Source organism: Nomascus leucogenys, chromosome 7b (genome assembly GCF_006542625.1).
Source record: "Nomascus leucogenys isolate Asia chromosome 7b, Asia_NLE_v1, whole genome shotgun sequence".
Taxonomy (NCBI): Eukaryota; Metazoa; Chordata; class Mammalia; order Primates; family Hylobatidae; genus Nomascus; species Nomascus leucogenys.
In genome coordinates this window covers 70870651-70884609 of record NC_044387.1, presented here as the reverse complement: position 1 = coordinate 70884609, position 13959 = coordinate 70870651, and the positions used below count along the sequence as shown (strand labels likewise).

The window sequence follows — 13959 nt, the reverse complement described above, 5'->3', positions numbered from 1 at the left end:
AGACGTGACTGTTTATGCTTAAAGAAGCTTTCTAGAAAGCATTTCAGCAATATATAGCAAATTTTTTATATCAATTATAACCTTTGACCCAATAAGTCTACTTCTCAAAATCTACTCTAGGGGAATAGAGATGGGACCCAAATGTTATATATAAGGATGCTAATCTCAGAATTTATCTATGACTTTTAAAAACTAAGGGCAACATAAATGGGTAATAGGGCAATAACTATGATACATTACCATAATAAAATATTACATACTTTCTAATAAGCACTTTTCCAATATATTAATCATATGGGAAATAGTCACTATTACGCAGAGTCAAAGAATGCAAAATTACATATAAAATACTCAAAAATGTTAAGTTTATCTCTAAGCAGTAGCATGAAGGATTAATTTTCTTTATACTTTTCAGTGGTTTCTAAAATGTTTACAATGAACATGTGTTGGCTTCATAATAATTTCATATATAAGCAAAACTACGGGATAAATATAACTTTAGAAAGTTATGTTCTAAGTGGATAGTTTTGGAAGCAAACTAGTCCATATGACAGCATAATTCAAGTTTCACCATGCAATCCTGAACCTGAGTGTATAGTCTATTTGTCTCTTGAATGTCCATTTTGAAAACATGGAATTTCAGAGAATAAACTGCTGCAGAGACCTAGTCTATACTCATTGTAATGCCTGTTTCTATTTTTCTATTTTAAGCATATTTAGTTTGCTTTGTCTCATATTTTACTGAACCAGATATTTATCTCAACCACTATTATAGAAGGAGAAAAATTTAGAAAATGATGTTTTTTCAAGATAAGCATGTTAGCAACATCATCCATTAGTCTGCTACTTAATGAGGGGGAGTGATTTAAATAGCCATCAGTAAAAAGCATGGAGAACCGCAGGGCTCCCCCAGGCCAGTAATTCCCCAAGTTTTACAGGCATTTTAAAGAGGACAGCACTGAAATACCTCCCTTACCTGTGATGTCCTTATCCATTTAATAAGAACATGTTTCACCTTTAGAATCTGAATAACGTTTTCCAGTCTTATATACTGAATACACATCCCTAACACATATCTTTATGACTTTAAAGTTCCACAGGAGTAATGATGAGGATTTTGAGTCCCTCATAGGTATTTACAACTCTGAGTCAGCCCACAAGTCAGCAGAAACATTTTCAAAGATATGAATGATTCAGCCTAAAGTAACGGATTCCAGATTCTTAGTCACGTCACAGTCTTAGGAAAACTTTCCACCCATTATGTTTAATGTAAACATTAGCAAGAACAATCTGATATAATTATAGTTAGAATTTATAATGCTTTTACCAAAACCCAGACTTTGGAAAGAAATTTCCTAAGTAATTACAGCGATAAGAATGTTATAAGCACAATTTCCTAACTGTCTGCATCATGAGAGTTAAAAAAAAGTTTTATTAATGTTACTGTTACTTTGTTTTTACAACTTAAAAATATACTCATTAGGTACAATTTTTGAAAAATAGTGTTTATTTTAAAGACTCCATTTAGTGATGCCTAGGGTATTCAGAGGTTGCTGTCAGATACTCAGAAGCCCCTGAAGTCCTGTTTCTCACATCCTCTATAAAGAATTCAGAGTCAGATGCAGGAGCATAAATAGAAAGGGACTGAACAGTCTATAACTGCTGAATTATGTCTGTGCAAGTGATATTCCTTGACTAAACATCAAAAAGGAAGTGTCATTAGGGGCAGACAAGCCTGAAATCATATTTTATCTGATTCATCTCTCCCCAGTGCTGGACACAGAAGCAAATATGTCTAATATGAATACATTTCAAATCTTAGTGGGAGACTGTCTTCAAAGCAGGAAGAAATTATACATACATCTCTCTCTAGATAGATACAGAGACACACACATCATTGCTTTAAAAACAGTTGCCTTTAATAAAGAGGTGACTAGATGAACAGGGACTCCAAAGGCTTTCTGGCAGAGTTCAGGTCTCCCCAGAAACTGACATTCTCAAGGACTTTGGAGATTTTAAAATTCTTTCGAAGATTATCTCACTGGACTTCTAGAGCCACCCCACTGGGCAATTAGGAAGAGAACTGTTACCTCCATTTTACAAATGAGGAGACTGAGGCGCACAGCACTCAGGTTACTAGTCATACGGCCAGGCAGGGGCTCCAGCCAGGATCATTATTCGTTCCACAGCACTATTCTGCAAGATTCTGTATCTGAAAAATAACTGGATAGGCCTGCCAGAACCCTGACTATAGCCTGCACTTACTTACAGATTTTGAGTGAATTTAAACAATCACAACTGTGAGAACTCCAGCCCTGCAGTGTTCAAACGCCCCACCACAAGCTGTGAGATGCTTCTGTCAAAAGTTGCTCTCAGAATGCAAAAATAAAAAATGCGAGGAATGCAGATCCCACATACAAAATGAACACTGCATGTTCTCTAAATAAAATGTCAACTTAATGATTTAGAAGGACTTCAAATATGAGAAACCAACCCTCTTCTCTTCTCTCCCCTATCCCCAGAACTCCTGGACAACCTGAATTTATCACTGGTCTCTCATTGTTAACTCTGACACAGCACCACCAGGCTGTAACTCACAGCATTAACGGCCACCCCTGTGCTCCCTGACACAGCTACCCATACATCTCCATTGGCAGGGTTTTAAATTATGATGCTGCTTACCGGAGAGAGGGATGCAAATCAGATGTCTGAATGCTCTGGTGTTTAAAAACTGAATTAGTTCTTAGAGCAAGAAGAGGCCGACAGTCACTCTGGGTATTTACTTTTAGTATCTCAATGGCACCCTCTCCTCCCAGGCCAATACCAACCTGCTGACTAGTCTAGAAACTGCCAAGTGATCTAGTTAGGTTTTCAATCGCAAACACATTTTACTGAGATATATGAGGTTAAGGTTGTTTCTGAAGGCTCGGCAGAGCCTTTCTACATCACACATTCGCCTCTTCCAGAGGTCAGTTTTATCCTCTTCTTCCTTCTCCTCCCTTTCTGGGCTAACACAAGGGGGCTGCTTGTAGGTTTGGAAAGGGGTGGACGCTCACCTAGGACAGGTGAGACTCAATGAGGAGTGTGACTCTGATTTCCTGATTGCATTCTGAGACTTCTGATGTTGGAGACATCAATCCCCATTACATTACTTACTCTTTTAAATTTTTTAAATTTTAGCCAATTCTCCTGAAGAAGTGAAAAACACTATCCACCCTTGAAGTGTGACAAGAAAAAAGGAGGCGGTGTCAGATTCTTTACATATATTAAGAAACTCTGAGTGGAAAAGAGAAGAAACAGGAGGTGAGAGTGAGATCTGTGAGCTGGGAATGGACTCTCCTGGTTTATAGGGAAGCTCACAAGCACCTCAGTCACCTTCTTTGCTGGGCCTTAAATCAGGGCTGCTGGACAGACTGGCTCCAGGGGTTCCTTGGGAACCTGTGGCTCCCATATTTTCAGAGAATGCAGTAACTGGAGCCAGTGGGGCAAGGCAGGTTGTGGAGGGCAGGAAACAGTCAAGGGGGTATCCTTATGAATGCCCCGGTGTTTGTGTCTGGGCACACCTGGAGAAAGCCCTGTGCCTTTGTTTGCCAAGCCCGGGCCAAACTCAGTTCGATGGTGGAGGAGCCTGGCATGCTGCAAGGTCCCAATGGGCGAGAAGCCTGTTTTGAGGAGAGAACGCCATATCCTTACTTTCCTCCTGAGGCTCGGTTTACAACTCTGTCTCCATTCCTTGTTAGAGTTCGTAAAACCAAGTCCATAATCCCCCCCACCTTTTTTTTCTTTTAACACAGAGCAGGGATATTTCTTTTCCTAATAAGAACATATAGAAATGAAATATAATTCCCTCAAGGCAGAAAACAGTGAGATAAAATTTCACATACTTTTAAATGGATACTCAGAAATCATCAAACGATATTACCAAAAAGAAAAGATGGGTACTCTGGATTAGATTAGCCAAAAAATAAAAAGTCCCCAGGATGGCTTCAGACGCTGCGCATCGATGCATATTCCTTTCAACAGTTATTTGTGTGGTGCTCACAGCAGGCTGTAGAGGCTCATGCTCTAGCACCAGTTGCTAGCTGAGTGAGTGTCAGTGGTCAGTGAGCAACACTCTGCTGTCCATTATGTGTTTACGTGGCACCATCCAAGCCACTGGAGATATAAAGATAATTAGACACAAACCTTGCCTCCATGGTACTCATAATCCCAAAGAGGCAGACAAGTATATGATAAAGATCACAACACCATAGCAAGTGCAGCAGAAACCCGAGGTGGCTGTGACTGAACTTTGTCTAGAAAGTCTAGGGTGATGTTAAAGAAGACTTAACTTCTGCTCAATGTATTACAAGATGAATGGTTTACCACACTGCTGGAAGAGAGGATGTTGCAAATGAAGACCAGTATGGACAGAAGCAATGGAGGTGTAAGGCTGTTGGTAAGTCAAGTCTTAACTAAAAACTGCAGATGGAGGAATCTGTGTTTGGATTAACATGATGTAGAAGACTCAGATAAGCTTGCCTCCTAAGCAGGAATGAGGATGAGAGCCCTGAAAGGTGGAAATAAAGAAGCCAACTATGTCATGTGTGTTTGTGGGGGGCTGGGAGGAGTGTAAATGTCAAATCCTCCAACCAGTTTCTCTAAAATTCTTCTATAACGTGGTCATGAGGATTGGTTCCCAATTAGCAGGCTGTGTCTAGTTATCAAGAGTCACCATGAAGGTGAGTTCAATATGGCTTGAAGCTTAGGCCATGTTGGGTTGGATGGATAAGAGTTATTAACAGGACAGGAAGCTGAAAAGGCAAATTGAGATCAGACTATGAAGAACTCTGGGTACCATAGTAGAATAAGACTTTTTATTCTGTAGAATAATAGGATAAAAGAGACTTCTAAGAAAAAAAAAAAAGGCATCTCTTGGTCTCAGTTTCCATGCCTGTAAAGCTGAGATGAATGGACTAGACTATTTCCAAAATTATTCCCTGCAAATAAATGAACCCCCACGTTCCACTCCTGTCTCCTATGAGCCTCTAATTCTGTCTCATATTCTTCACAATTTTCTGCCCTATAAAGTAATTTTCCTGCTCACCTTTAAGTCAGTACCATCAACTAAAATATAAATGAAAATGTATTTTCTTATATCTGGTGACATGTTTTGGCTCTGTGTCCCCACCCAAATCTCATGTTGAACTGTAATTCCCAATGTTGGGGAAGGCACCTCATGGGAGGTGACTTGATTATGGAAGCGGATTTCCCCCATGTTGTTCCTGTGACAGTGAGTTCTCATGACATATGATGGTTTAAAAATGTGTGGCACTTCCTTCCTCGCTCTTTTTCTCCTGCCACCATGTGAAGAAGGTGCTTGCTTCCCCTTCACCTTCTGCCATGATTGTAAGTCTCCTGAGGCCTTCCTGTTAAGCCTGTGGAACTGTGAGTCAATCAAACCTCTTTTCTTCATAAATTACCCAGTCTCAGGTAGTTCTTTATAGCAGAGTGAGAACGAAATGATACATCTGGTAAATAACAAATGCAGAAAAATTCAAGAACTCCTTTAGTATTTGATGGTCATTGACATGAGTCTTGCTAATTTTCTAAATTTAAAGTCTCATAATGTAGGACTGGTATAGACTATAAAATGCCATTATTTGCATGTGCTCCTTTTAAAGGAAGAGAGGCACTCATTGGAACAGAAAAATCAGGGATGACATACCAAGAGATTCTCTGGTTTGATGTCTCTGTGCACGATGCTGAGGCCATGGAGATACCTGAGGGCATTAGCTAAGTTGTACACCATGGCGCTGCCATCTCTCTCAGTGTACTTGGTCGACGAAGTAATTGCATCAAAGAGATCTCCACCCTAAAGGATACATAAAAGAACGTATCAAAGCATCAACAGTGCAATCCTATGAAGGTAAGAAAGATGGCTCATTGGCATAAAGCAGAGAATGACACAAGTGCCACTAAAATCGGCGATTATAAATAATGAAAGTTACAAAGTAGCAATACACTTTTCTGATTAGGTCCTTCAAGGATATTGTAAATTGTGGGACTAGGCACCAAGAAAATCTCTCTATCCTCTTACTTTGACCAATTCCATCACCAGAAAGAGCTCAGTTGCTGTTTCCATCTCCTCGACCAGCATAATAATATTGGGATGTTTCACTCGGCGCAGTATTGACACTTCATTCTCAATCAGGTGTTCCTGTCAAATGAACGGTATAGAGAGGAGATCAGAAATCGCAGAACCCTCTGCTCTCTAAGGCCTGGAGGACAGCAAAACAAACACAGCCTGTGGATCTGATGCCAAAGAAAGCATTGCTCTTGGCACAAAGACAACTAAACCTGACCTAATTGTCCCCGTAGGGACAGTGTGAACATACTATTGACATTACCAAAAAGATACAGACTCCTAAACATCCCCAAAAGGCTCCATGGTGCTTCTGTGGTGTATTAAGCATACCGTCTTCTCGCTCTTCATTATTTCTAACACCTTAAGAGGTTGTGATGCTATGAAAGCTTCAGCACACAGCTCTGTGCTTTGTAATTCAGCCAGAACCACTTTTTGATTTCAGTATACACTCACAAATAAAGACTAGGCATATAAGAAAACTTGGCATGCTTATGGCATATAACTTCTGGCATTAAGCATTTTTAGTTTTTAAACTGTTACTAACATGAATTTGAATTTCATGCTGAAATTTATGAAAAAAAGAACTTTCTTCTTCTATGACTGGATATTAAATCATTCACCAGATGGATGTTCCTTAACATCTTGTATTTCAGAAATCTGAAAACATACAGTACCACGGGGACCACTATTCTCATTTTAGCTCTAATCACTTCTCCTCTGAAAACACCACCTGATTATCAATCCTGGTGAGTAATGCAGTTGGGATCAGCACTGTAGCAAAATGTTTACTTACAGAATTAACGAATTATTCTTAATACATCAACCCATGAATCATGAACAATGATTGCTGTGTTTTAAATGAGACATTAAGACCTCTCAACGTGTACATGTATCTTTACACATGGATGCATGAAGCTAAGGGCCACCTCATCCTTTTGGACAATAGCTGGAAATAGAAATTATAACAAATGAATAAATAACATGCGGAGAAAAATCTGTTTCAAGCTCCTGCACATGGTAGGTTTTGTTTCTTGAGCACTGAATGCACTGTGCTTGTCCAAGCAGTCACTCAATAAATGTTAGCGAGTGACAGTGCAAATTTGCTAAACAGAAGTATGGGAAAGAAGGAAACCAACATTTACTAGGAATCATTCACTGTTTGTTAGTAGCTGTGTAAGGTACTTGTGTAATGTTTGAACACTTTATCCTTGGAAACAGTCACTGGAGGTTGAATGTAAACTAGGTTTCTGACATCCAAGCCCATCTTTCTTATACACATATTATCACCTTCCAAAGGGGAAGAATTCAGTAAATGCCAAGCTGGAATTCTTCAAAATAAAAATTATAGCTGTAAGCTGAAAATATTTAATTCCTTGAAAAGATAAGAGCATGCAGTAGCACCACACTGATGTGGGGATTAAGAATCACACCAGGGTTTGTGCAAGGAGGAGAATCTACGCTTCTTTTAATGAACAGGGTTAGGAAGTCTTTGACTGGCTCAGGACTCAACAAATGCTTCAAAATCTGAAGAATGGTGTTTCTTAGACCCCAGTAAACCACAGCTGGGAAGCCAAGAACAGGTTCTCCTACCTGTCTCCAAGCCCATCTGTCTAAGTTACAGAGCAGCAGACAGAGCCCCGTTTCCTCCCTTGGGAAGCAGCTGTACAGCCAGCCCCTCGTGGTTGCAAAGACAAAGAAAAGACTTGGCAAACCCTCTCCATTGATTCACATATTTTGAAGCTTTTGGATCATGTGCACCAAGCATATCCTCAATCACACTAAAAAACAGGGTTAGATACACTTTTGTGAACATGTATAAACAAGCACATGAATTTATTTCACTCCATGTGAAGCAAAGACAACAGTTGCTACTGTCATTAAATAGGTTTTTTATTTTAAAGCTAAATGAATCTATCACTTCAATTCTCCTCCCTGCTCCTCATTTTATCTGAAGTTAGAAGAGTCTATATATTCGCCTCTCCTTGGGGGCTGTGTTTGTGTTGCTAATTTAGTGATATCTGTAAGATAATCCCCTCACCAGTACCCCAAGAACCTCTCTCAAATTGAAGAAAATAAGATATCTACCACATAAGGAGACTACAACTCCCAAAAGTTATTATCTTTTTCAATAAAAGGCACAACAGAAGGTCTTCTGGGATACATTGTGGAACTTCTCCTAAGGGCCACCAGCAGTGTTACCCTTCAAATACTGCAGCAACATTTCCTCCACCATCACTTATTAGCCTACTGAATTCTACTTGACAATGGCTAGTATTCTAAGCACAGAGTGAATGCTTTTGTTAAAACATGGAAGCTGTTAGCCTTTCTCAACCTCTTGCTGTCCCTGTAAAATTGTCTATAAAGGAACAAACCACTTTTGAAACTAACCATCATCAGAAGCAAAATAAAAGTACTGCATAAAAATCGTTAACAAACGTTATCTATTTCTTGTGCAACCTATATGTAGTCTGTTTCTAATACGTAAAAAATGCTCTCTAGACTAAACTTTCCAGGAGAATATTTCTAAATATAATATGAATATTACTTTTGTCTTGAGCCATACTGAACTTACGTTATTCAATTATCTACCATTATGTATGTTAAGTGATTCATGATTCTAACTCCAAATAATTTACATATGAATCGTTTCATGGCAGTGTTCCGCAGTTCTGTGTGAGAGTAAATGACAAAACTGCTAACTTGGCAAAGGACACTGCCTTATCTTTGGACACGGTGATTTTTAACGTACAAAGAGAGAGGGATGGGGAGGTATAATAGGAGACAAAACAACTCTCTCAAACCAGACTAATCATCTTGTCTCAACCCATCCCAGCCCATAAAGCAGTCCTTTCCTCTGTGTTCTCCATCTTATTGAACAAACCTGGCTGTCCCAAGCAGAAACAGGAATTGCACCGATTCCTCCTTTCCTCCTCCTCCTTGTGGGTGGATAATATACCCACAATCACCAATGTCTGCCCATTTACCTCCTTGGTGGCCTCTGAATCCATCCATTCATCCGTTCAGTTCTCTCTGTTCCTCTTGCCAATCCCTTACCTAGACTTCTAGGCATCTGCACAAGTAGTTTTCTTTTTTTGAGAAGAGGCTCATTCTGTCACCCAAGCTGGAATGCAGTGGTGTGATCCCAGTTCACTGCAACCTCAACCTCCCAGGCTCAAGCAATCCTCCTGCCTCAGCCTCCTGAGTAGCTGGGACCACAGGTGTGCACCCAGTTAATTATTTTTTTTGTAGAAATGGGGTCTCACTATGTTGCCAGGGCTGGTCTCGAACTCCTGGGCTCAAGGAATCCTCCCACCTCAGCCTCGCAAAGTGCTGGGATTATAGGCATGAGCCACCATTCCAGCCATAGTTTTATCTGGAACTTTATTTACTTCTTGGAAAACTCCTATATACTTCTCAGAACCAGATTAGACCTCCCCTCTTCTAAGTCACCTCCCCTGCTCACTCACAGGTGGGTCAGGTAGTCCTCTCACCTGCTCTCACAGCCCCAAATCACAGCTCTCATCCCACCATCTTTCAACTGTTTGTGTGCTGGTCACTAACCCTCTAGAACTGAGAGCTTGTGGAGGTTTTGGTTACCTCACTCTCCAGCAACTAGCACAGTTACTAACGAACAGTAGGTACCAAAGTGTTCATGTGAAGGAGTAGACACATCACGCACTGCGCTACCCACAATGGCTTCACAGCTGCCGTCTGTGTTGCTCAGAGCACACTGCTGAGGAGAAAGTGGTGAGAGAGAGAAAATGTACAAATCACCACATGTGATTTCTGTGATAAATATACGCAACAGACTGAATAATGGATACCCAAAGACATCAATCCTAATCCCTGCAACTTGGAAATATTACCTTACTTGGGAAAAGAGTTCTGTAGATGTCATGAAGGGTTCTGCAGTGGAAAGATAACCCTGGATTGTGGCGGGGAGAGGGTTAAATGCCACCACAAATGTTCCTAGAGAAGCACAGGGAAGTTTCACACAGACAGAGGAGAAGGCAACGTGAAGATGGAGGCAGAGACTGGTGGGATGTGACCACAACCCAAGAATACTGCTGGTCACTGGATGCTCGGAGGCAAGGAACAGATTCTCCCCAAAACCCCCAAAGGATGCATGGATTTTGGACTCTCAGCCTCCTGAACTGTAAGAGAGTAATTTTTGGTTGTTTTAAGCCACCAAGTTTGTGGTTATTTATCCCCACAGCCTGAGGAAACGAATACTTCCAAATATACTTCTGGATTTATGTCCTGCCTGGGCCCATGTAGATGATGAATGCAAAACTGTATACAGTAGGAACACAAAGAAGGACCACTTCTAAGCACCAGAACAGAAAGCTCAGGGCTTTGTACACTGTGGGAATTCAATAGATATTTATTTAGCATGAAAGAGAATATTAGAACTGGAAGAATTCTTAAATTTATAAATACCATAGCATTCTCAAAAGCCTCTATAAATCTGGCCCCAACGCAGCTCTTGTAATAATCTCCTACTTGGAAGGGCCCAACGTGCTTTCTGTCCTCTGGGCCTTTGCTCAGACTGTTCTGACCACCTGGTAGGCCGCTCTTTGATTGCTGCCTCCTAAAACCCTCCCTACCCACTGTTCCTGCTCCAGCCCAAATGCTTCTTCCTCTGTAGCATCTTCGCTGGTCACCTACTTCTCTCCCACGTGCTTCCCCTGAACTCCAACATTCTTTGCAGAACTGGTATTAATTTATACATTACCCTATTCTTAGCACAGTGTCTTGCAGACAGAATACACACCAAAATTTAGGTGAATACATGAATCTAACAATGCCTGTGTATATTAAGGATGAATAAACAGAAGGCAAGAGAGTAAGAATGTTCCCCAAGTATTGTATCACCTGAAGAAATGAATAAATTGAACTTAGAGAGGGAACACAGTAGATCAGCCAATGTGCAGGCTGTGTAACCAAACAGCCCAAAATTCCAGTCACAGCTCTGTCTCTGTGTGACTTTTTGGAAGCTATTTAATCTGAGTCTGTTTCCTTATCTGTAAAACTTGCGCATCTGTTTTGCAAGTCATTAAAGGTAATGTGCAAAGTTCCTATATATCCAAGCCTGGATAAATAATACATTTTAACAAATAGTAGATATTATTTTCAGCATTATTAATTTTCTGTATATAGCAGAGGTGGCCAACACTCCAAAGCAGTGACTGAATACCACTCCCTCAAATTAACAAAAATTCTCTATATAATTTTTTTCTAAAAATAAGATCTAATGGGAAAAATAAACTTATTTGTAACTAATCAAGTTTTAAAATTATAATTTTGTATAGTCTTAATGTGGAAATAGCTTAGATAAGCAAAATGTAAAAGTGGAAAAATATTCGATCATGCATTATAAAAATAGAATGACATTCAGAGACTAGAAAAAATAAGATTCAAATGTTAGAAATGACTTATCCATTTGCCTCAGCCCTTAGTGTACTAGACTAAATTTTTTGCATACAAAGACTTTTTCCAACCATGGAAGCAGCTGTTTAAATTTTAATCACGTAAACCATATCCTTACCAGAGCACCTTTTATTTTTACTGTTTTGAAAAAATTTTTAATGTAGTTCTATAGAACCTGGCTTACCAAATTATGATACGTTCTGCTTAAATCACACAACACCACATCGAAAGCAGAACCCTTACACATATGGAGAAAAGGCTATTACAGTGAAAAACATTAGTAATATTGCTAGAAGAATAAGTAAAAGCACATCAAATTATTTAAAGAAAATTAAGGGAAAGAAAACCTTACTTATTCAAAGGAAAAGGGGCATTTTGCACAGTCTATACAGTCTATGCTTCAGTAATTATCACAGTGTGGTAAAAAAAAAAAAAAAAGTAAATGACAAATTTGCCTCCTGGATTTTCCATTCTGGAGTTCTGAGAAGATTTTTCTAAAACATTTGAGCAGAATATTTTACATTTCCTGTTAAAAATACACTACTTTGTAGAAGTCCAATGAAGACCAGTTTAGGAGTTCCATAACTATAAAATGACAACTATCAGATCAAATCCTGCTAATTATAAATTCTAAACTCCTCTGGCATATTAATAATGTTAGCAGTTAACTTGTGTTGAATTCTTATCATATACTAGCACTTCTCTGTTTTCCATGGCTTAATTCAACCAATTTTCACAATAATCTTATTTTCTAGGTGTTGATAATAACCACATTTTAAAGGAAGAAATAGAGGGGTTAAATAAATTTTCCAAGAAGAGGCAGGGCCAGGAATACACTTTATAGAATCTGGCTCTAGAGCAGCAGTATCCAGCATAAATATACACCATGATCCAAATACGTAACTCTAACCAAGAACCACATTAAAAGGCAAGGTTTTTAAAATTATAACTTAATATACCCAAATATTTTCATTTCAACATGTGATCAGATACAAAGATATTAATGAGGTATTTCACATTCTTTTTTTAGTACTAAGTCTTCAAAATCTGGTGTGTATTTTATACTTAGCAGCCCATTTCAATCCAGACTGGCTACATTCAAGTGCTTTGTAGCTGTACGTGACTGGTAGCTCTAGTGTTGAATGATGCAGCTCTACAGCTTGTTCTCTTAATTGATTATGTTACCACAACGGAATCTAAAAAGGTCTTTGTCATCGCTGCTATGGAATATTTATTTTTTCAAACACAGTTAAAGTATCAGTAACTGCAGCAGCATTTTATTGGTTGATCTTTTCCCAACCCCAGTTAGAGAGTGGAACAGAAGAAAAGAGTTTATCTTATTGAGGAGATGATTCTTCACAGCATTTCTGCTCATCATGCATCAGCTTCTGTTCCAAACTATCTTTCCAAGGATGTTTGTCCAGGAAACACCCTTGGAACACAGAGATGAGTCTCCCTTACAGGCAAATGGCAGATTTGTTTCCTGACCAGGATAATGAAAATAATATTCTCCTCTGAGGCAAAGATTGGGCAGGATTGCTAGCACCTCCCTCCTAAGACTGAGGGTTTCCTAAGCTCAGAGTTCCCCAGCTATGACATAAACCCACTGTGTGTAAATCATCCAGCTGGGCCCCTCTGCCTCACTGCCATGGGACTTGGGAGTTAAGGGGAACCAATGCAAGCATGAAGCTCATGCTACCTGCTGTGTCACGAGTAACAAATTCTTTTGTCTCTGACTCAGAAATCTTGTGTTCCGCTGGCCTATATGAAGCTGGAAGGCTTTGTTAGCTTGCCAGTAAAGTCCCAGGTCCCTCATAGTTCTTGACACACCTTTTGAGTGTTCTTGGGTGTTAAAATAGGTATCTCCCAGAGAAAAGAATCTACATTTTCTAGTTAGGACCAAGATCAAATCAATTTACTGTTTTAGGATTAAAGTTTCTGAAAAACAGCAGGAATAAAACAGCTTAACTGTTTTTCCCACTATTACTGGTCTCTACTCCTGCTATGATAGTCGTGTCAAGTCCCCACTTAAATTCCTTCATCACAATAAACACCTCACCAAGTTACTCTAGTTTCTTTCACAAAGGAGTTATGCATACTATACCTTTCCACAACATTTGGCTTTGTCTATAATCTTTAGGGCAAACTCCTTTCCAGTGGACCTAGGGAATAATCAAAGGAAGACCATTTAAAGACATAAGTCAGATACCATCCTTCCTGTTTTCTTTCTTTTTTATACTTTAAATTTTTGTTTTATTTTTTTGTAGAGACAAGGTCTCATTATGTTGCCCAGGTTGGTCTTGAACTCCTGGGCTCAACTGATCCTCCCGTCTCAGCCTCCCAAATTGTTGGGATTACAGGCGTGAGCCACCACACCTGGCCGATTCCTGTCTTATTTACAG

At 39.5% G+C, this 13959-nt stretch overlaps 1 protein-coding gene across 7 annotated transcripts in view; it reads right to left on the bottom strand.

The window, feature by feature from the left end:
• Positions 1-13959, bottom strand: part of DCLK2 (doublecortin like kinase 2) — a 179671-nt gene that overhangs the window by 19291 nt on the left and 146421 nt on the right. For 5 of the 7 annotated variants that reach the window (XM_004088513.3, XM_030816225.1, XM_012507959.2 and 2 more), the window contains 3 exons: positions 13662-13719; positions 6080-6199; positions 5708-5854 (listed from right to left, as the gene is read on the bottom strand). In XM_004088513.3, the coding sequence (XP_004088561.3) occupies positions 5708-5854; positions 6080-6199; positions 13662-13719 (325 nt within the window). The remainder of the gene's footprint in view (positions 1-5707; positions 5855-6079; positions 6200-13661; positions 13720-13959) is intronic. The other 2 variants (XM_030816227.1, XM_030816228.1) reach the window with 2 other exon arrangements.